This window comes from Diadema antillarum, unplaced genomic scaffold (assembly GCF_040938485.1).
Source record: "Diadema antillarum isolate AM-2024a unplaced genomic scaffold, OU_Dant_1.0 seq00001870_RagTag, whole genome shotgun sequence".
Taxonomy (NCBI): Eukaryota; Metazoa; Echinodermata; class Echinoidea; order Diadematoida; family Diadematidae; genus Diadema; species Diadema antillarum.
The window spans coordinates 103,682-125,941 of NW_027272539.1; the positions used below are offsets into that span (position 1 = coordinate 103,682).

At 37.0% G+C, this 22,260-nt stretch overlaps 2 protein-coding genes across 2 annotated transcripts in view; both read left to right on the forward strand.

Moving 5' to 3' along the window:
• Window positions 1-22,260, forward strand: part of LOC139712867 (E-selectin-like) — a 118,141-nt gene that overhangs the window by 64,172 nt on the left and 31,709 nt on the right. The gene's annotated exons all lie outside the window — the stretch shown is intronic.
• The window catches only part of LOC139712865 (uncharacterized), a 29,539-nt gene continuing 19,283 nt past the window's right edge, over window positions 12,005-22,260 (forward strand). Inside the window, exons 1-2 of the mRNA XM_071624647.1 lie at window positions 12,005-12,232; window positions 16,048-17,814. Of these exons, the coding sequence (XP_071480748.1) occupies window positions 16,061-17,814 (1,754 nt within the window). The 5' untranslated portion in view covers window positions 12,005-12,232; window positions 16,048-16,060. The remainder of the gene's footprint in view (window positions 12,233-16,047; window positions 17,815-22,260) is intronic.

Genomic DNA, 22,260 nt, shown 5'->3' on the forward strand with positions numbered 1-22,260 from the left:
CAATGCTCTTCCACAATATTTTCAAGGGAGTAAGCTTTTATTCTTTTATTTTTTTAGACTGACTTTGCAGTGTTGTCCTATTCAAGGATAGTCACACCAAGTGGTGCTCTTTTCTCACAAACGATCCCTTTACCATTCGATACTAATTCATTTGTTTATTTCTTCTTCTTTTTACATATTAATTTTCTTCCCCACACATTTCCATGAACCTATGTTTTCAGTTGTACGTAAGCAGATGACTACAAAATCACATTTATGTCTACGTTGTTTTATGTGTAATTCTATAGTTTGTGGGTTTTAATTTTGTTTCTGTTTATAAATTGTCTCTTTACACAGTCTGAATCCTATGTATACATCCAGTGTACCCCTACAAAACTCAGGTTTGTTTTGGCTTTTTTTTTTTACTCTAGTATTTTGCGTGCTTCCATGTGTTTTGATTGACATTTTTAATATTGTGTTTTAGTTTTACTGGATTTTAGTGCATGTATAAAATTAGAGTGATCTCAAGATACAGATTGTGAAGTATTTTTTATCAGTGTTCGTACATGGTGTATTTGCGTGTTGTGTGTGTGGTTGTCGTGTATCAGCGTATATGTCAAGCAACGGAACCTCTTTGTTAATTAAAGGGATAGTATAGTATTGGTGGAGATGAGAATTGGGCTTTTAACTTTTTGCGAGATACCAAGAAACACTTATGATAAGTAGAGAGCATACCATTTTAAGAAGAATTCAAAGTTTGTTTGATGAAAATCGGGTTTGGAATGAATGAAACATCCAAAAACAAAGTAAAACAAAGCGATCGTAATAAAGTGTGGGTCCCACACTTTATTAGAATCGCTCGTTTTTGGATATCTCAGCCATTTCAAAACCAATTTTCATCAAATAAACGTTGAATTCCTCATCGAATTACATGCTCTTTAATATTTCATAAGAAGTTTCTCATTATCTCACCAAAAAATGTTAGAAACCTGAAATTACGTCTCAACCAAAACTGTACGATCCCTTGAACAGTGGCGCTTACTGAATAAAAGTCTTGTTTCAACGATATATGCAATTTTTTGTTAAAATAGATAGAAGCTCAATTATTTAGAGTGATATGCGTGTGGATGTATGAGTGTTTGTGTTTCGGTATGCGTCATCACCTGTAACCACTTCCCTCTTCACTTCCCTTTCCTTTATTGTACAGTGCGTATCAAAAAAAAAAAGTAATCGAAATTTGGAGGTCGATGATTTTAGCATTGTCGGATATGGGAGAGCGCAATGTTCTCTTCTTCGGTCCATTGATACCCAATTATGTTGCCGAATGTCATACATGACGGAGCACATGAACTTTAAACGCAACTATGACAAAGTTCACTTTTTCCAAGTTTGGTTGGCTGTTATTGAGGAAGAACAATGGATGTCTCCTCTACATAGGCCGAACTATTCTCTTTATAAGACCTAACTGTTGACGATCGACTCGGTCCATTTTTTTTCTGAAGTTTTTTTTTTCGTCGAATCAGTCTAGAAATGTCGCGAATCATAAAAATAACGACAGTGAGATTTGCGATTGCATTTAGACAAGAAAGAAGTGCAGAAATCATACGACGTATAGCTGAGGTTGTTTCTACTAGATGTTCGACTAAAAAGACAACAACAAACAAACAAAAAAACTCACAGGAAGTTCGGCGGGAGATTCACAAAAATCAAACAAACATGACTGTGTTCTGCTCTTTTTATTTCTGTGCCTGATATGCCTTAATAGTGTTGAACGTCGGAGTATATCTAATGAGTGACGAAGCCAGTGTTAGGTTTGTTTGCCTTACAGAGACAGTGAATCATCGGTGTGTAGAAGCGATACAAACATGATCGAACTGCATGTCGTTTCCAACATACAAAGATAGTAATAATAATAATGATAGTAATAGTGATAGTAATGATAATACTAGTGATTATTATTATCATTATTATTACTACTACTATTATTACTATTATTATCATCATTCTCATTAGTAGTAGTAGTAGTAGTATAGTATTAAGGTATTTTGTATTTAGATGATAATGCCTTCTTTACCAGTGTAGCCTTATCGGTCGTGCCACTGCTCTATCAGAGGCCCCTGCCATTATAATACTATAGCATTGAAAACTATCTATTTAATATACACCTGGATCGAGAGGGACATTTTGGATGAAAATCTTGTCCAAGAATGGCCTGAAGATTGGTCACTTGAAGGTGAGAAGTTTAAGAAATAAGATGAGTGGTATTAGATATCACTTTTCTTTATCACACAACCTGATTATTAAACGTACCTACCATTTCGGAAAGTTGGTTACATAATGATGTGCAAGTTATTGAGATAGTACGAATGTGTAAAGGAAGCTTGTTCCAGAGAGAGAATCCTGTGTAAACAAAAGACCTGTCATCCCATGACAAGTTTATTTTGCGTTTGTTTGTTTGTTTGTTTGTTTGTTTGTTTGTTTGTTTGTTTGTTTGGGTTTTTTGAGGAGGAGGACTTGAAGAGGTCAGTATTACTAGAACGGAATGACCTTGAGGAGTGACTGAAGTTGTTGTTGATTTAAAAAAAAAGAAAAAAAGAGAGAGAAAAATGACTGAAGTATACAGGATTAATGTGAGTGTATGATAATTCTTGCTGCAGAGTATCAGAGTTGTGACAGCTGACGGTGAGGCTGGATAGATGGCCCGTTAATGTCATGCGAATTACAGTCAAATACTTTATGGATTAAAAAATGCCAATCGGCTCCTTGTATAGTTTGAAAAGTCTCTGGAAGTTTAAAAAAACGAATCAGACATATAAATAAATTACATATCTCTCTAAAGTAGTATGTCTCATTTTACTCAGATAATGTGATTTTTAAACAAAGCTATTCTTCATATTTTTCTCTTTCATGTCTTTAAAGAAATTTCTCATCGTAGATTAAAAGAATAATTATAGGCCTACTTGTTTTAACTTACATGTGGATTCAGATTTTTTTTTTCGTTAAGTATTAAGTAAATACCACTTTTATAAAATATCAAAGTGAATGCAATGTGAGAAGAACTCCTCAAAACCGATTTTCATCAATAATGTTTGGACTCCTCTTCGAAGTTTATAAGCTCTTTTTAATATTTCGTACAACTGGTTTAGAATTATATCCGAGCAAGTTGAAACCTGTATCCCAATCTCAACCAAAACTACATTATACTGTTTCTTTAGTGTCATACGAGAGGCTACTGTGTAATAGGAACTTTCATTGTGCGCTGTGATTTCAGGTAGACGCTATGTACAGAGTGTTTGAGATGTGGGGAAAACCCGCTTCGATCAGGGGTCAGGGGTGAGCGAAAACGTCACAAAGATTACAAACTTTCCTCTGAAAGTTGCCCGGCCATTTTTGTGAGTGCTGTCTAATACCTTTGTGTGACGGAAAGCCAACTCTCCATGAGTTTATTCCTCTTGCGTGGATCTTGAAATTAAGACCACATTTAGTCTAAAATGTGTTCGCAATTTCCTATAGGGAGATTAGACAACAGATTGCAAGTTTATGTCTGTATTTGATTCGGAACGAAACATAAATCAGCAATATTGAACCTGGAAGTACAGCATAACTTGGTAAGCATTTACATACGAAATGATATCCACAATCGTGCCCCCTGCATTCGTGTGTTCCTAAATAGTGTGCCTGACACGTAGTTTTACAAATAATGCATGACCACGGAATATGCTCAAAGTTGTATACCCTTGTTTGTTTGGTGAATAGTTTTCTGTCATGATTTTGGTGATGTTGTGAGCATGTTAAGTCCCACCCCACACCTCTCTTAATATTCGTAATGCAATTGAAAGTTAGGCATACAGTAAAACTGACATATCAATCAGCTTGTTACGATGTAGAATAAAGATATGAATCACTGTCTCCGCGGGAAATAAATTAACGTCTAAGAATGTAATCACACATTTGTGCTAACAGATATCACGTAAGTGGATCATTACTGGAGAAATAATAAACTTGGCAAAGGCCAGACCTCTTCGAGACAGTCATCCAGAATTGAAGTTGGTGCATTCTAACCACACACACACACACACACACACACAAAAATCCACCTAAATAATGAAAGCATCTCATCGAAAGCCTCACAAGATAACTTTAAGCGTTCAAATAAAGATGGGGTTGATTACAGGATTATATTGTTGGAAAGGTGTACAGCCCTGAGTTACCCTTCCTAGTGGAGGTCTTCGGGGATAACAACTACAAGGTACAAGGAAGCCAATCGTGGCAGTCAAATCTGTCTCATTGTCTGCCATAGCGTTTCTCTTTCTCCATGTATACATAAAACTCAGACAAAAGAACATCGATTAAAAGGTGACTGTAGACCTGACTGCTTTCAGTTGCACAGGGGCTGAAAGGCCCTTTTATTCACACTCATTTCCTTTCATTCACTTCTTTCTTGCACCGTTTTGACACCGGAATATTCGAAAACAAATATTTTCTCTGTGCTTAACTCAGTTCCCGACATATGAGGTAAAAGAAAAAATACTTGCGGCCTTCCGTGTCTGCCAAAACTAAGGAAAATAGTATCTTCATGATGCAATAAAAAGGACACTTTCTATAATACTATCTATTCAGGATAAAGTTACTAGCTTTGTATGGGTTGAAGGGCACCTTATCACATTAGGCCTACTGCAAACAGAGAAATCTACATTGATTGACATATAATTATATAATCTCTCATTTCTCTCACAGTCTTATGATCTTTTTCAACATGACAACTTTTGGAAACAACATCATCGGATGATGTTATCGCTGTATGTAAATATACAGGATCACGATTAAAAGAGTCATCCCTCCGTAAGCTACTCGAATCAAATAACCTAATATATTTTGATGAGTGTATTGCAATACAATACAACTCATTATTGTTTTACGGATTCTTCTTTAAGAGTATCAACGAGTAACATCTAATTTCTTTCTATGTCATCGTAGGGTAGGCCCAGTCAATACGTTAATGTGATCTCCCCCACGCAAATGAACCATGCTAAATAATCAAATTTATTTGAACCCGGAAATAACGCATCCTCAGCAAATGTAATAAAAAGAATTGACATTGGTCTGTTAGATTGTGCTTCTCCATTTCGTTCCGTGTTAAGAATGTATACATTCTATCATCATGTTTTGTACGTACTTTCGCCTCATCTATTTGGTAAATGCTAATTTTAAGGTTTCTGCTGGTTTGTAGATGAGTTTTCCATTGATAATTTCTTTTGCTTTTAGACAATAACACACCATGGCAACGTGTCATCAGATCAGCAGCCAGAATCTGGAGTGTCCTATCTGTCTGACTCTTTTCAACCAACCTAAATCACTGACATGCTCTCACACGTTCTGCAAAGACTGTCTTCAACGAATATCTCAAACTCAGTCCGACAAGAAAACTATAACATGCCCTATATGCAGGAAAGGAACGTCCCTACCCAGTGGAGATGTGGATAAGTTGCAAACCAACATACCCCTGAGTTCTCTCGTAGACGAAGTGAAAATCCAGAGTCCAACATGCACAGTTTGTGCGATGGACGAAAAGTCGCCAGCTGTTCGCTACTGTCAGGACTGTGGGGAATATTTGTGCGATTCGTGTGAGAAAGGCCACTCTAACTGGAAACCGTTCTCCACCCACTCAGTGGTAGCCATGAGCGAGGTGCTCTCGGGAAAAGTTCAGGTAAACAGGCGACGGAAATGTAAGAAACATCCTAATGATGATGAGGAGTGTTTCTGCACTGGATGTCGGGAATACGTCTGCTGTAAGTGTGGGATGTTGAGACACTCAAAAGCAGGACATGATATCGAAGAGGCAGCTATCCATGAGGAGAAATTGATGGAAAATATCAATGAGTTGAAAAGGGGAGTGAAATCAAAGAAAACGACCACTGAAAATTACATCGAGTTCATAGATACACAACGCAATGAAATAACAAGTATGTTTGGAAAGCTAAATGACGACATCGATAAGACGTATGAGGAATACATGCAGCTATTGTCAGACAGTAGAGAAGAGCTCAAAAGTCGAGTGAAACAATGGTCTGAGAAATTCGAGAAGGAATTACAAGTCATGGAGGAAGAGAGTCGGCGAACAATCAGTCACATGAACGCTATGGAAGAGCTGGTAACTAACGGTATGAAGGTACCACTAGAGAAAAACGCATTGATAGCACACGACACGCTGTGCGAAAACTTGAAAAGCTTTCTGGGACGAGATGATCCTGATGACCAACCACCGAGAGGTATGAAAGAACGAGCCCAGAAGATTTCATTCCGTAGATACGAGAAGGTTAATGAACTTTGTCTAGGAAAGTTGGAAGATTACACGTGGGATGTCCAGGGAGGTGACGTCTCACCTAACTGGAATGTCAAAGCAAACGTAAACCTCCCTAGCAGAAATTGCATGTCCTGTATCTCTCGTTCACCAGGCGGTAAGATGGCGGTGGGATCGTATGATGGTGGAATCCATCTCTACTCCCCTTATGGCGAGTTACAGCAGACCGTGCTGAAGAATGTCGGAGTCAGGAGAATTGGATTCCTGTCTGATGGCCGAAGTGTAGTACGTGGTATAAATAACAAGGTGTCACTCTACACTCCTCAGTGGGAGAAGCTTGACGTCACGTTCGAGACGATGAGGGTGGGTAAAGGAAGGTATGGTGGTCTCACTGTGGATAGAGATGATAATATCTACGTGGGTTATATGGAACTCATGAAGATCCAGGTATTTACCCCACAGGGTGGCAAGGCTGTCAGGAGTATGATGTGTGATGGACATAGACCATCGCAATTATTTTCCTTTAACAACACGGGAAAACTGATTCTACAAGACTCGACTGTTGTGTGCCTTGATGGTACGGGGAAGAAGGAGAAAGTCTTGAAGAAGGAGGGTATGATTCCCTACCCAGCTGTTTGTAGAGATGATTCGGTCATTGTAGCCTGGGTGAAGCACGACGAGGGCCTCTTCAGAATCGATCGATACACGAGTGATTTGAAGCACATGCACAATCTCATTGATTTTAGTATAAGAAGGGAAATGTTGAGTTGGTACTATCTACAAGAGTTTGAGAGTGGGGAGATAGCTTTCTGCACTCCAAACAGACTTTGCATATTAAATGCGATTTAACGTGGACTGTCATAGACGACATTTTGTACTGCAGTAGCATATCCAAAAGAAGAAGATGAAGAAGAAGAAGAAGAAGAAGAAGAAGAAGAAGAAGAAGAAGAAGAAGAATCTTTGGTGTGATATTCTACGTGACTAGAATATACTTTGAATGAATTTTACATGTAATAATTGTCCTGTACATGTATCATGCCTTCTCACATGAACATTCATACACTTATAAGGGCTTTAATCATGTCGAAGATTTTATGTGGATTGTTAAACATTCCAAAAATAAAGAAAAGTCAGTTACAACATTTTTTTGCGACATTCATGCTCTAAATGATACAACGGTAAGCTTGGGGGATGATCTTCGGGTGAAACCAGCAACAAGAGACCTGGGGGTCTCGGGCTTATACCTGATTATTCCAAGACCACCTTCCAGGCATTTTTGCATAACATTACCCATGAACATAGAAAACATGCGGAGTGGGGCAGATTTGAGGGCTCCAGGGGGCATGGTGATCAATACATTCTATATTATTTGTATTCCTTTTGGAGAATTTGAGCGTGTATTTTCAAAAAGGACATAAATTCTATTAAGAAAAAAAAATCCCTCCTTTTTTCGTTGCTGGCCCCGATGGAGCCACCCCTGAATGTACCTTATTCATAGAAGTCAATTAGATACATTCTAATTGTAGTCACCCATAGTATCTGATGTTTTGAAGAAGTTTTTGTTTTGTATTAAAGAAGTTTTTTTCACTTTGTTTTAAAAATTCTTTAATTTCGGGGTTCTGCTAGGGTCCATTGTTGGCCCCCACGGGGCTGGAAGTATGTTGTTCATTTGTGTAAATAGGATTGTCCAATCTTGGCCAGCAATACCGTCGAATAGACGCCATACATGCCTCGCTTCTTACCACCAGCCTTGCTGTCATCACAAGACTCGATAGGTGCTTCTCCAGCTCCATCTGTCGGAGCCATCTCACTGCTTCATTAGTAGCCCTCACACTTGCTGGTTCGAGCCTAAGAGAAACACTATGAGTAACTAATAATACGAAAGTATTGTTTATAGTATCGGCATCATGTATCAATGAGGTTATGTACATTATCTGTATCTTATGAAAATTTAAAATGAATAACATTTCATTGACATACAAAAATTGGTGTGGTTGTTGTTATAATTCCAGTGTTTCTTACAAGCTGATCTTTTTAGTGGAACACTGTTTTCCATCGTTAGGTTTACTTACTTTTTCTTTGCTGCCATGACAAAGTGCATTTTTTCTTTTTTATGACATCATTCGTACATATATTTTATATTGTATTTGAATAAAAACTGTCCTTATCAGAGGGATGAAAGACAGATTTACAACTTGTACCGCTTTGAATCATGTTCTTTTTTCTTTTTTGATGAAGGAAATACATGAACTATTGAATTGAATTGAATTGAATTGAATTGAATTGAATTTTATTCAATTAGAAATTAATTATGAAATGGTGGATATTTACAATGCATTGGCATTCTAGAGTATTGTTTCTTTTTGCATTAAAAAAAAATATATCAGTGTTTCGTTATTATCAATCGCCGGTCATTGTAACATTATAAAGCAATCTGATCATTCATTCACAGTGTTACATACCGATATCTGCAGTCTTGTTTGCTCTCTCTCTCTCCCTCTCCCTCTCTCCGCCTCTCTCTCCACCTCCTCTCACTGCAGTGAGACCTAAAACATTTGAGGGTTCAATGGAAATTCACCCGATGTATCTTTAATGACATAAGCATATCTGCCCGTATAAGTTGTAATTATGGTGTGTCCATACTACTCTGGTTCTTCTGCATTTACAATGTGTCTGTTTATTGTTGTTGTTGTTGGTTGCAATCACTTGACACTAAGCGCCTTTAAAATTTTCTACTTCCCTGTGTTTGTTTTTATTTCTGGTGGCAAAAGGTCACTAAGTTAAAAATATAGAAAATTTATATATTTTGAGAATTTTGTCATGGAACCTCCCCTATAGGCAGCAGCAGCAACTGTAGTGCCACTTTACACATCGATTTGATATCATTGCCAATCCTAACTACTTGAACTACGTAAACCTGTTATACTTGCTGTAGTTGTTGTTGTTGTTGTTGTTGTTGTTGTTGTTGTTGTTGTTGTTGTTGAAAATGTTGTTGTTGCTGTTGGTGTTGTTTAATAACAAGACCGTTCTGTTTTCTATGAGGCCACTCGCAAAATAATTTCAAATCATCCAAAATATGAAGTACAAAGTATCCAAAATATCAAGTACAAAGTATCTAGTTCCAATGCTCTAACTGAATTGCACAATATTTGCACGGGAGTAAACTCTTTAACATCGTGTATCTTTTTTAGAGATTGACTTTGCAGCGTCGGGCTATCACGGGATAATCTTTACCACACCCTACTCCTATATCATCACACTCGCAACCCCTTTTCCATTCCATAATTCTTCTATTTTTACATATTAATTTTCTACCCTATGTATATATCCAGGAACTAATATGTTTTTTTTTTCCCTTTCAGTTATACATGGTAATGTAAAAAGATGACAACAATAATCACCTTTATGTCTTTGTTGTTCTTTTATTCTATGTCTATGACTTGTCTGATAGATATGAAGGTTCGAATATTCTATGTTGTAAAACACAGGGCCCCGTGGAAGATCACGTATTTGAACTTGACACCATGTATTTGAATATGAGTTAATAAGATAAAGAAAAAATAAATATAAGGGACTGTACAGTACTGGTTGAGGTGAAGATTCAGGTTTATAACATTCCTAAGTGAGAAAATGAGAAACATCTTATGAAATATGAAAGAGCTTGTAATTCTAAAAAGGATTCAACATCTTTTTTTTTGTGATGAAAATGGCTGAGACATCAAGAAAAGTGAAATAATAAAATGCGTCAGGCCATGCCTTTTATTAGGATCTTCTTGCTTGACCTTGGGTGTTTTTTTTTTTTTTTTATCTCAGCAATTTGAAAACCGATTTTCATCAAATACATTTTTGACTCCCCTTAGAATTACATGCTCTCTGACATTTCATAGAATGGTTTCTGAATATCTCGGACAACGTTAAAAGCTAAATCCTCACCTCAACCAGAACTGTACAGTCTCTTTAAAGGAAATCAAAACCCGAAGAGAAATGTGGATTGAGTGAAAGCAGCAACAATAGTAGAAGGCATCGGTGAAAGCTTGAGAAAACTTGGATCATCGATGCAAAAGTTATGATTTTTTTTAAAAGTTTTTGTGTTAGAACCGGTGGATGAGATGAGTATATATATCTACCGGAGTTCATGACGTCGTGTGTGGACAGCAATATAAAGAAAACATTAAAATAATTCAACAAAACTTCATATTTCATGAAAATTACACATTCTATCAACTTGATACTGTGCATAGGGTAGTAATTTATCCCCTGGTTCCTTCAAGTGGCTAGTAAAGTGCTCTTATATTATGCTAGAAAAAATGAAAGCATGTTGAATTCTCCCTATGTTTTCTTTAACACCAAACATCCAGTTGTTTCATTGAAGTTGTTTTCCATTTGTTCTGTTTTTTTATATTGTTGTCTTTTTACACAGTTCGTTGAGTGTGTATACCTCCACTGTACTCATGATTCAGATTATATGTCTATATTTTGCAAGCTTTGTGGTGTTTTAATTGGCTTTTTATGTATTTCATTGCCTTTTTTTTGGTTTTTATAGATGTAAGTGCATGCATGAAATTAAAGTGAACTTCTTACAGGATTAAACCTATTGCTCGTTCACTCGTTCAAGTACATTGTGAATTTGCGTGTTGTCTGCGTGGCTGTTAGTAGCAGTGTATGATATGTCAATAACGGGAACTCCTTGTTAACAAGTTGATAGTAACTCCTACTGTTGAGAGGCTTGTTTGAACGATGTCAAACGTTTATGGTGAAGCTGTTATGTGTGTGTGTGTGTGTGTCGTTGTATATGTATGTTTGTGTGATCAACTTGTAACCCCCCCCCCCCCTTTCCCTTTCCTTTATTATAACATATTGTTTTTCGCACAATATAAATATACAATATAGATGATTATGTTTATATTTATATGATATAATTATCTTCCCATTGGTACGTGCGAAAGTTTAATTGAAATATATACATAACACAAAAAGATGTATTAAAATATTGATAAAAAGATCCCAATCTATCCTTGTTGCTAGAGGAGAGCGTTTCAACCTAATTCTAAGCATTATACTTGCCAGATTGTCACAACTGATATGGAATTGTTAGTCGAAAGAAATAAGATAAAACCATAAAGATTATGTCTTGCAGCACAAGAATATGAATGTGTCAGGCATGGTTGTCCACACATGAATAAGCTTCCCCTCCTTTAAAATTCTTTTGCACACAGTGAAATGCATTCATGTGTGATGAGAAATGCTCTTGTGTGAATTCACCAAAGTAGGGCTTATAAATGCTATACGGCAGCACTAGTTCACATCAAAAATCTAAGAGCTGAAAGGGTCCTATTTTGCCATCTCTGTTTCACCTGACAAGAGGTACCACCCTGCCAAGTGGACCAATATGTAATATTTACGAGGCGGAGGCAGCTTCCATTTAGGGTGGACTACTCATGAGATTCAGTGATCAGTACCATTTTCGGTCAAAGAACAGAATGCAAGATCATTTCAAATGAGATGGTGACACGCTAACAGTATCCCCTCAGTGCAATGAAAGACAGAAAATCAAAATCATGTCGTACGATTGGCTTACTATGCAAGGTGAACGTTCATTATACGCTGTGATGTCGGATAGGCCTATACACTTGCTGTGTTTGAGACATGGGGAAACCCCGCTTCTATAAATATCAATGGTGAGAGTGAAAAAGGTCACGAAGAATACAGACATTCCTCTGAAAACTGCTCGGCCATTTTGTGAGCGCTGTGTAATTCTTCCCGATTTCTAAAATAACAAACTCTTCATGAGTTTATTTCATTTTCGTCTTTAAGTAAGACCATATTCAATCTAATTTGTGTTAGCACCTTCCTACATGCTGATTAGACATCAGATCGTGATCTCGTGTCTACATTTGATTGTACTTCGGAGACGTAATCAGCAGAATTAAACCAGGAAGTACGGCGTACTTGGTAAGCATACGGAAATAATATCCACACTCGTGTGTTCCTTAATATTGTGCCTGACATGTACAGTGACGTGTAGTTTTACACATGATGCATGAACACTAGATATGCTAATTATTGAATCTCTTATTTGTATGATCAACATTTTTCTGTAATGGTTTTGCTGATTTTAGGTTAACATGTTCAATCCCACAACCTATCATCATGCTGTGTTAATATTTGTGATAGAGTTGTGACGCTATACAAAACGGAAAAACCGACGTATCAATACGACTGTGACAATTTATGCATCGTGAAAAAGAGATATCATTAATCGTTGTCTCCGCAGAAAATAAATCAATGTCTAACAATGTTATCACAGATTTGTGCAAAGAGATTGGACGTAAGGGCATTTGAAAACATGCGTAGAACTTTACACAGGTCAGACCTTTTTAGGACTTTCTTTTCAATGACCTGCTTCATAACTTTCTTTTTATTTTTCAAACCAGCGAAACGAGAGGGGTGGTTATTCATGTTTGTATATTTGGAATTCGATCAGAGTGTCTACAGATGAGGAATAAAACTACTCAAAGAAAGTTTGTATCCTACAGCCAATTTGACCATCTCTAAACAAAGCTGTTAAGAAGCATCCTCTTCATTTAAATGCACTGTGATGCTGTACATTCCTTCAAAGGTTGTCGCATGGCGACTGAAAGCCAGGAACATTATAAGAGCTAGTATAAATATACTTTGTTAGCCTCACAATTACAACCCCACATAGCGTACAACGCTGATCGAGTTACAACACTGCAAAATGTTCACACCAGTAAAAATGTATGACAATGTTCCTCTCCTCTTCCTTGATCTCTTTCTTCATTGTTCTTTTGAGTCATGTGGATGATGTGATACTTTCCACATATAGTATCAAAGCCTCAATTTAACTCCTCAAAGAAGTCCATTATGGAGGTTTTAGGACTTGCTTCAGAAAGATGAGAAAGGATGTTGGAGGAAAGCGCCTGACTGCTAGATGCTCAGTCATTATTCTTTACCTCTTGTGTGTGTGTCCTTTCTGTGATCTTTGCTTGTTTCTTGTCTTTTTTTTTTTGGGGGGGGGGGGTGATAAGTGGAGTGTCATCAGAAATTGAGGTTGAAGTATTCTAAGCAACAATGAAAAGATGCTATCCTGGACGTAAAAAAAAATAATACATAAGTAAATAAATAAATAAACAAATAAATAAATAAAGCATCCAATCAAACTTCTCACAGGAGTGGTGCACTGGATATTTTTCCAATACAAAAATGGACTTATTTTCATAATATTGCTAGAAAGGGACAAAGGAAGGCAATAATGCAGTCAAGTCATTGCCATTGTCGACAAAAGCGTTTCTCTGGGTGTTAGATCCAGTCCATGTACACAAACCCACGAAAAGACATCGAATCCGAAGGCCATTTCGAGTAAACTTTAAAAAAACTTCATATCTTTTTTATTTGTCCAATAATATTCTATTTAACTGTGATGGGAAGGCAAGATGGTATAATAAAACATTATACAAATTAGAACATAATAGTTATTATGACAATTAACACTTACTTTAATTGTGGAGAGGCCACTTTGTGTGATGGACTTGGGTCGTTCTTTGAATCATTATGGACTTGAGTCGTTCTTTGAATCATATGTGACCGTGCATCACAAAACGAACAAAAAGTCGCACACACTGATTTTGAAAATAAGTGAAGTGGGTCAACCTAGCTGCTCTTGACTTTGTCATATTTTCTGAAAAAGCAAGTCTTCCTTTACATTATGCTAAAATTTGGGGTCATAAAACAGGCGGGAAAGTGTGTTTTTTAGCAGTTTATCTCGAGCATTTTTGGTAGAATAGTGTGATTAGGTGTGTCTTCAGGGTCCCTTTTTCATTTCGGATAGATCTTGTACACACTCTTCACTTTCAACTCAAATAACTTTTGAAAGGATAGAGCTACTGCTTTGAAAATTGGCATCAATTATGGACAGAATATGTTAATGAGGCATGCTAAATTTCAGAGTAATCTGATAATCCCTTCATTGTTGTTACTCAGGTGGTTTACTTCCTGTTTTTTGTCCCATTCATCACACAGCCAGCATGGTTTGGTAAAGATTAAGCGCTTGAATAGACACTGAACTTCAGAGTCTCTTTTCTCAGTTCACACTTTTCCTGAGTTTGTGCTTTCTTTCCAATATTTAGATAGGTTAGGAGAGTCCATTTGATATGAGTTATACATCATTTTAAAGCTTAAAGCCTGCTCTTTCATAATTCGGTCTTAACTAGAAATTCATGTGTGGCGACTTTTTGTTTCTTTTGTGGTGCAGGGTCACATATACAGGATAGGCTACAAAATGAGATGAGAGGAGCGATGAGAGAGGGCGCTATGATATAAATGTAAAAATGACCCAAGCCCTGGACTTGGGTCATTCTTACATTCATATAAGATTTCATTCATTAATTTCGGGCACTTTCGTGGATGACTAGGATTTATCATAATTATACACAAGATGAATCCATGCATAAGCTACAAATTCCCATGTCAAACTGAATTTGGCCAAAAATTTGACGTCTGTCGTTCTTATATTCAGGTCTTCAATTCAATCCGAGGGGGAAAAAATGTGTGCCTTATTCTGTTCTTGATGTGTGAGGTAAATGAATAAAGTTCTCGAGTGTCTATACCAAAACTAAGGAAGCCAGTATCTTTATGCAAATGATTCAAATATGTATCATTATTATTATTATTATTATTATTATTATTATTATTATTATTATTATTATCATTATTATTATTATTATTATTATCATTATTGTTATTATTATCGTCAATCAAATTTCTATGGGTTGAATAAAACATTGTAACATGACATACAGGCAGGCAAAAGGATACGGGATTCTAATAATTGCTAGATATTTGTTTTTGGCACACAATTGAAGACCTGAATATAAGAACGACCCAAGTCCATTTTTGGCCAAATTCAGTTTGACATAAGAAATTGTAGCTTATGCATGGACTCATCTTGTGTATAAATGATAAAGCCTAATTACCCCCGGAAGTGCAAGAAATGAATGAGTTAAATCGTATATTAATGTAAGAGTGAAGGACTTGGGTCATTCTTACATTCATATTATAGCGCCCTCTCCCATCCTTCTCTCATCTCTATAGCAGAATATCATGTATATGAATCAAAGAACGACCCAAATCCATATGATTCAAAGATCGACCCAAGTCCATCACACAAAATGGCCCCGCCACAATTAATGTAAATGTTAATTGTCATAATAATGTATGTTCTAATTTGTATATACAATGTTGCCTTCCCATCCCAGTTAAATAGAATATTATTGCACAAATAAAAAAGATATGAAGGTTTTTTTTTTTTAAGTTTACTCGAAATGGTCTTCCATGGACTTGGGTCGTTCTTATATTCAGATAGTCAATTGAATCGTTATTCTATACCTTAATATATATTTTGATCGGTGCAATCGCAATTCAACTCATTATTGTATTACGAATACTGGAGTATTAACAAGTAATATCTGATTTTATTCTATGTCGCTCCATCCTAGGTTCACTCAACATGTCAATAGTAGATAAAGCTTCCTCAGTAAACATGATAAACTATATTAACACACATCTGTTAAATTGTTTTTCATTATGTTGTTCGGATTTAAGAATGCATAAATTCTAACATCATGCTTCGCATGAACTTTCTCTTTTCTATCTATTAAACGCAAATATCATTTTTGTGCTACTATTTGTCAATGTGTTATGTTTCTTTTATCGATGTTTTTACCACTTTGTGTTTCTTTTGCTATTAGCCAAACAAACACCATGGCAACGGTTCATCAGATCAGCAGCCAGAATCTGGAGTGTCCTATTTGTCTGACTCTTTTCAACCAGCCTAAATTACTCACATGTTCTCACACGTTTTGCAAAGACTGTCTTCAACGAATATCTCAAACTCAGTCTGACAAGGAAACTATAACATGCCCTATATGTAGGAAAGAAACGCCCATACTCAGTGGAGATGTGGATAAGTTACAAACAAACGTACCGCTGAGTTCTCTCGTGGACGAAGTGAAAATCAAGAATCCAACATGCTCAGTTTGTGAGATGGACGATAAACCGCCAGCTGTTCGCTACTGTCAGGACTGTGGGGAATATATGTGTGATTCGTGTGAGAAAGGCCACTCTTTTTGGAAACCGTTCTCAACCCACGCAGTGATAGCTACGAGCGAGGTGCTCTCGGGAAAAGTTCAGGTTAACAGGCGACGGAAATGTAAGAAACATCCTAATGATGACGAGGAGTGTTTCTGCACTGGATGTCGAGAGTATGTCTGTTGTAAGTGCGGAATGTTGAGACACTCAAAAGCAGGACATGATATCGAAGAGGCAGCTATCCATGAGGAGAAATTAATGGAAAATATCAATGAGTTGAAAAAAGGAGTAAAATCAAAGAAAAGGACAATTGAAAAACATATCAAGTTCATAGAGACACAACGCAATGAAATAACAAGTATGTTTAGAACGCTCAATGATGACATCGATAAGACGTACGAGGAATACATGCAGCTATTGTCAGCCAGTAGAGAAGCGCTGAAAAGTCAAGTGAAACAATGGTCTAAAAAATTCGAGAAGGAATTACAAGTCATGGAGGAAGAGAGTCGGCGTACAATCAGTCACATGAACGCTATGGAAGAGCTGGTAACTAATGGCATGAAGGTACCGTTGGAGAGAGACGCCTTGTTTGCACACGACACGCTGTGCGAAAACTTGAAGAGCTTTCTGGGACGAGATGATCCTGATAACCGATCACCGAGAGGTGTGACAGAACGAATTCTGAGGATTTCATTCCGTAGATACGCGAAGGTTAATGAACTTTTTCTCGGAGAGTTGGAAGGTTGTACGTGGGACGTCCAGGGAGGTGACGTCTCACCTCCCTGGGGTGTCAAAGCAGACGTAGAGTTCCCTAGCAAAAATAACGTGGCCTGTATCGCTCGTGCACCAGGCGGTAAGATGGCGGTGGGATTGTATGATGGTGGAATCCATCTCTACTCCCCTGATGGCAGGTTAAAGCAGACTGTGCTGATGAATATCAGAATCTGTAGAATTGGATTCTTATCTGATGGTCGAAGTGTGGTATGTGATATACTGCTCAATAAGATGTCTCTCTACACTCCGCAGTGGAAAAATTTTGACGTCACGTTCGAGACGATGGGTGGCATTAATGGAAGTTCTGGTGGTCTCACTGTGGATAGAGATGATAATATTTACGTGGGTTATTGGGTACAAAGAAAGATCCAGGTATTTACCCCACAGGGTGGTAAGGCTGTCAGGAGCGTGATGTTTGATGGATTTATGACTCAGCAAATATTCTCCTTTCACAACACAGGGAAACTGATACTGACAGACGGATCAGCTGTCGTCTGCCTTGATGGTAAGGGGAAGAAGGAGAATGTCTTGAAGAAAGAGGGTATTTCTCCCTCCCCAGCTGTTTGTCGAGATGATTCGGTCATTGTAGCCTGGGTGAAGCACGAGGAGGGTCTCGTTAGTATCGATCGATACACGAGTGATTTGGAGCACACGCAAAATCTTGTCACTAATTTCAAAATACAATGTTCACCGTGGTGTACGCACTTTCTACAAAAGTTTGAGAGTTGTGAGATAGCTTTAGGCACTTTAAGTAGGCTCTACATATTTAATGCGATTTAACATGAACAGTCATAGCCGATATTTGTTTGCCAGTGGCAGGTCAAAAAGAACAACGAACGAACAAACAAACAAATACACAAAAATATTTAGTGTGATATTCTAAGTGAATAAAACATAGTACAATTTTCAATGACGTTTACGCGAGGGTCCTGCTATAAAATCAGCAACAAGAGACAATTGCATCTCGTTCTCAGCTGAGTAGGAGTAAGTTCACCTTCCAAGCATTCTTGTAGACTATGACATAGGCTATATACAATGTGTGTATAATGATCGTTAAGAAAATGGGGGTGGGGAGCTTTGAGGGTTCCTTGATGTTCATTTGTATATTCATTTGTATTTTCTTTTAGAAAGTTTGAGCGTGTACTTTCAAAACATGAGATCAAATCTGAGAATATGCTACCAATTCGTTTCCAGACCCACGGGGCCTCCCCTGAATCTTTTATAAACTTGGGGTACATTTACTAACGTGTTCATACAGAGTATCTCTGGATTTGGATATATACTCTTTTTTTTCGATTCTCTAATTTTGGGCATCTGGTGTCCCTTTGGGGTCCCCATTGGTTGAAGGTTCTGAAGAAAAAGAATTGTGAAGACTCCTTTACTTCGGAGCTATCTATCCCCATGAGCCATCCCCCTATCCCAGTATCTACAGTGAGATCGGGGGATGGCTTGGCAGTGAATGTGCCCCTCTGAGCCCCCGAGTGTGGAATGGTGTCCATTTGAATGAATATGATATATTCTAAGCCATTATTGCTAGTGTATATATTTATAAGACTTATAAATATATACACTAGCAATAATGGCTACGATGTTTTGGTCCTTCTCCATCGCTAGATCTGCGATAAATATATTTTGATAAATAAGCTTTAAACTACAGTTACCAATGTACTTACTTGTAGCTCTGTTTGAGAAAAGATTTGTGAAGATTCCTATATTTGGGAGTTTTGTCGCTCAATTCTCTCCAGCGTAGTCCTACAATATTACGAATGGGTGTCCAAGCTTACTTTAATGTTTGTGTGTCTACAAACATAGGTAACACCCATCTTCTTCATTTACAATGAAAATTAATTTCAAGTAGTTGTGATACATGGATAGTGTGTTTCGTCGTTATTTTCGGTTTCCACATAAGTATTCAGGTCGTGGTACTTCGCTGTTTTCTATTTCAATATAATATATTCTATACACATAACAATGCATGCAGTGATGCGTTATATCATGAAGTGAAATTGTATTTACGGCGGTAACAGATATTTTCATGCTTGAATGAATGAAAAACAATTGTTTTATTGCATTGACATACTGTTGCTTAGGGTCCAGAGCATTCTCCACTTATATTCCAATCATGTAATTTTGACATTACTGAGAAGCAGCGTAATACACTTTGGACCCCCCCCCCCCAAAAAAAAAAAATAAATAAATAAAAAAAAAATGTGATGACATACAGAAACATATGCTTTAAAGATCGATTTCAGTTCAAGGGGCGGGGAGACAAAACTGAAACCGGAAAAAAAATAATGATGACAGACCTTATTCTTCCTTTTTACTGCTCAACACGTTATCAAAATACGAATTCAAGTTTAATAGACTTAGTGTAACGGCATTCATGAACCCAGAAATTGACATCCCAGAGGAATGAAATATGAAAGTGAAAAGTAAAACAGTAGTATGCTTCAGCATTGAGATACTAATTCATAATGTATTCGTACACTTGTCCATGTGTGTGGAAACACGTAGCCCGGTGATCGGCCAGGGAACAGAGGTTATAATAATTCTCCATTTTAAAACACAGATGCTGTTGTTATTAGTAGGGGGATATGAAATGTATTTTATTACTCTATACAAAATAAGATTTAAAAGAAACACTGCATGGGTGAACATGACGGTCTTCCAGATTTTGGAGAAAAGTTGTCAAACAGGATATCACCCCCCCCCCCAAAAAAAACAACAACAACAACAACAACAACAACAACAACAACAACAACAACAATTGAAGGGTTTGTTCGCAAGAACCGATAAGTCCACATTTGCCAAATGGAGATATTTGCGATTAAAGGTCACGACAAATAAAGAGAATAATAACAAGATTGTTGTTTCTTTTGACCATAACTTCAAAAATGTGCCTTTATATGTAGTGACCAATATATCATTTAAAAGGTATTATTTTGTACTTTATGACAGAGACCGTACGTCAAAATCTTCAAAAATGGACTTATCGGTTTTCGCAAACAAACTCTTCAATTCGTAACTCACTTTTCATTTTCATTTTCATTTCTCCCAACCTTTATCAACCTCTCTCTCTCTCTTTCTCTCTCTCTTTCTTTCTCTCTCTCTCTTTCTCTCTCTCTTTCTCTCTCTCTTTCTCTCTCTCTTTCTCTCTCTCTCTCTCTGTCTCTTGTCATTTTCTGTTTTATTCACATTTTAATTTCATAGCGTTCTTCACTTTGTGATGTATGAAATAGGTTATATCTCTTCAGTAGATTTGGAGTGAAACAGTGCCGTGTATCAAACTAATGACGTCAAATAGTGACACGAAGGAGTTTTGAACTGCCCCATCTCTGGTATATTTTGAAATACTGTAAGCGAGAAGCTGTATATGAAACTATTAGGAGTATATTGAAGTTACCTAGATCGTTGATACGGTTATTGTAGATATTTGTTTGATTAAGGTCATTATTATTCATCGCATAATGTGATGGGCTTGGTAAAACTGTAAAACTATCTTTTCAAATGTAATTGCGGAATTGTCATAGCGAAAGAAAAATATTGCTATTGTAATGATGTCACTTACTTCAAACTTATTAATGAATATATTTGCGAATGTTTAGGAGATGTTATCAAACTACATGTATATAATAACGACACTCTCACTCTAGGCGCACTCGTCTTTCATCATCCGTTACCTTTACACAACCACACACGAAAAAACTAGCCGGAGATGCAGCTTTGTCTTCTTGTGCCTCTAGGCTGTGGAATAAGCTCCCTCCTCTTCTCAAATCTTCACCCACACTTGATCATTTCAAGCAAAACTTGAAGACGTATTTATTTTGATGTCCCTCTATGTGCACTGGACTTATACTGTCGCTGCCTGGTATTTTGTATATATTTTATCCCCTATGGCGACCAGGGATTACATGTCATAGCGCTTTGCATCCAGTGGAAAAGGCGCCCTATAAATGTCTACTATTATTCTTCTTATTACTATTATTATTACACAAAATATGGAATCATTTTGTCATGTACAGTAAGTTATGTATTTCTTACATTATGTATTTCTTACATTATCTTATTTGTAGAAACTTTGCTCGGCTGATCGAGCAGGAACACCTCAATTCCCTCTTCTGATCCCGATGTTCAGCACCTCAATTCCCTCTTCTGATCCCGATGTTCAGCGTGTTGGCTTTTCCTTTCATATCCTTTTTCTTTCTCTCCTTTCTTTCTATTATTCTTTTGTGTTTTATTACTGTCATGGTATACCGTACTGTAAAGTCATGTAATGTCGTTGTGTTTCTACTGTCTTGTTCTGTCCTGTCTTGTTCTCTCCTGTCTTTGTAAAAAAAAAGTTTAATGTATTCACAAGAATCCTTTCAGTTGTTTACAATTTACAAGCATGCTTTTCAGTGGACCTCTCAGTTCTTTCTTCTTCTTTTTTTCTCTCCAAACATAACTTTGTATTTTGCCGGTATGCATGTATAATGTCGTATTTGTTTACCATTATCTACCATGTAAAGTCGAATACATGCCTATGTTATATCTCCTGATTAATTTCGTGTTATGTTTGACGAAAAAGAAAGAAGGAATGAAATAAATGAAATGAAATGAAATGAAAAGTTCCGTAGTGGTGGCTTTAAAACGTGCTCACTTTGTTCATCCATATTCATAAAGTGCAATCCTCTATATAACACACTTTACGTGATGATAAGTAGGGAAAGACATTAGCGGCATCCCGGTGCGGGAAACTATTGTCTAACCACCAGAATGAAAGCCCAATTGGGTAACAAAAGTTGAAAATGGATTGTCATGCCTATTTGCTTTTATTTCGGGCCAATAGGGCCTGCATATCTCTTTCGGGTCACCAAAATTTCAAGTTTGAAGATTCTAGGGCCTAATGACTCGAACGTATCACCAAAGAAACAAATTTTGTGTTGAGTCCGGCTGTATGTAATTAAGACAAACGAGAACTTCTGTTTAGGCCCTACCCTGTTATTTGATTAATGATTAATAATACAATTATGGATATTCACAGTACATTTGCATTCTTGTGTATTGTCTGTTTGTGCGTTACCGACTCTGTTTAATGTTCCTTTATAATCAATTCTACT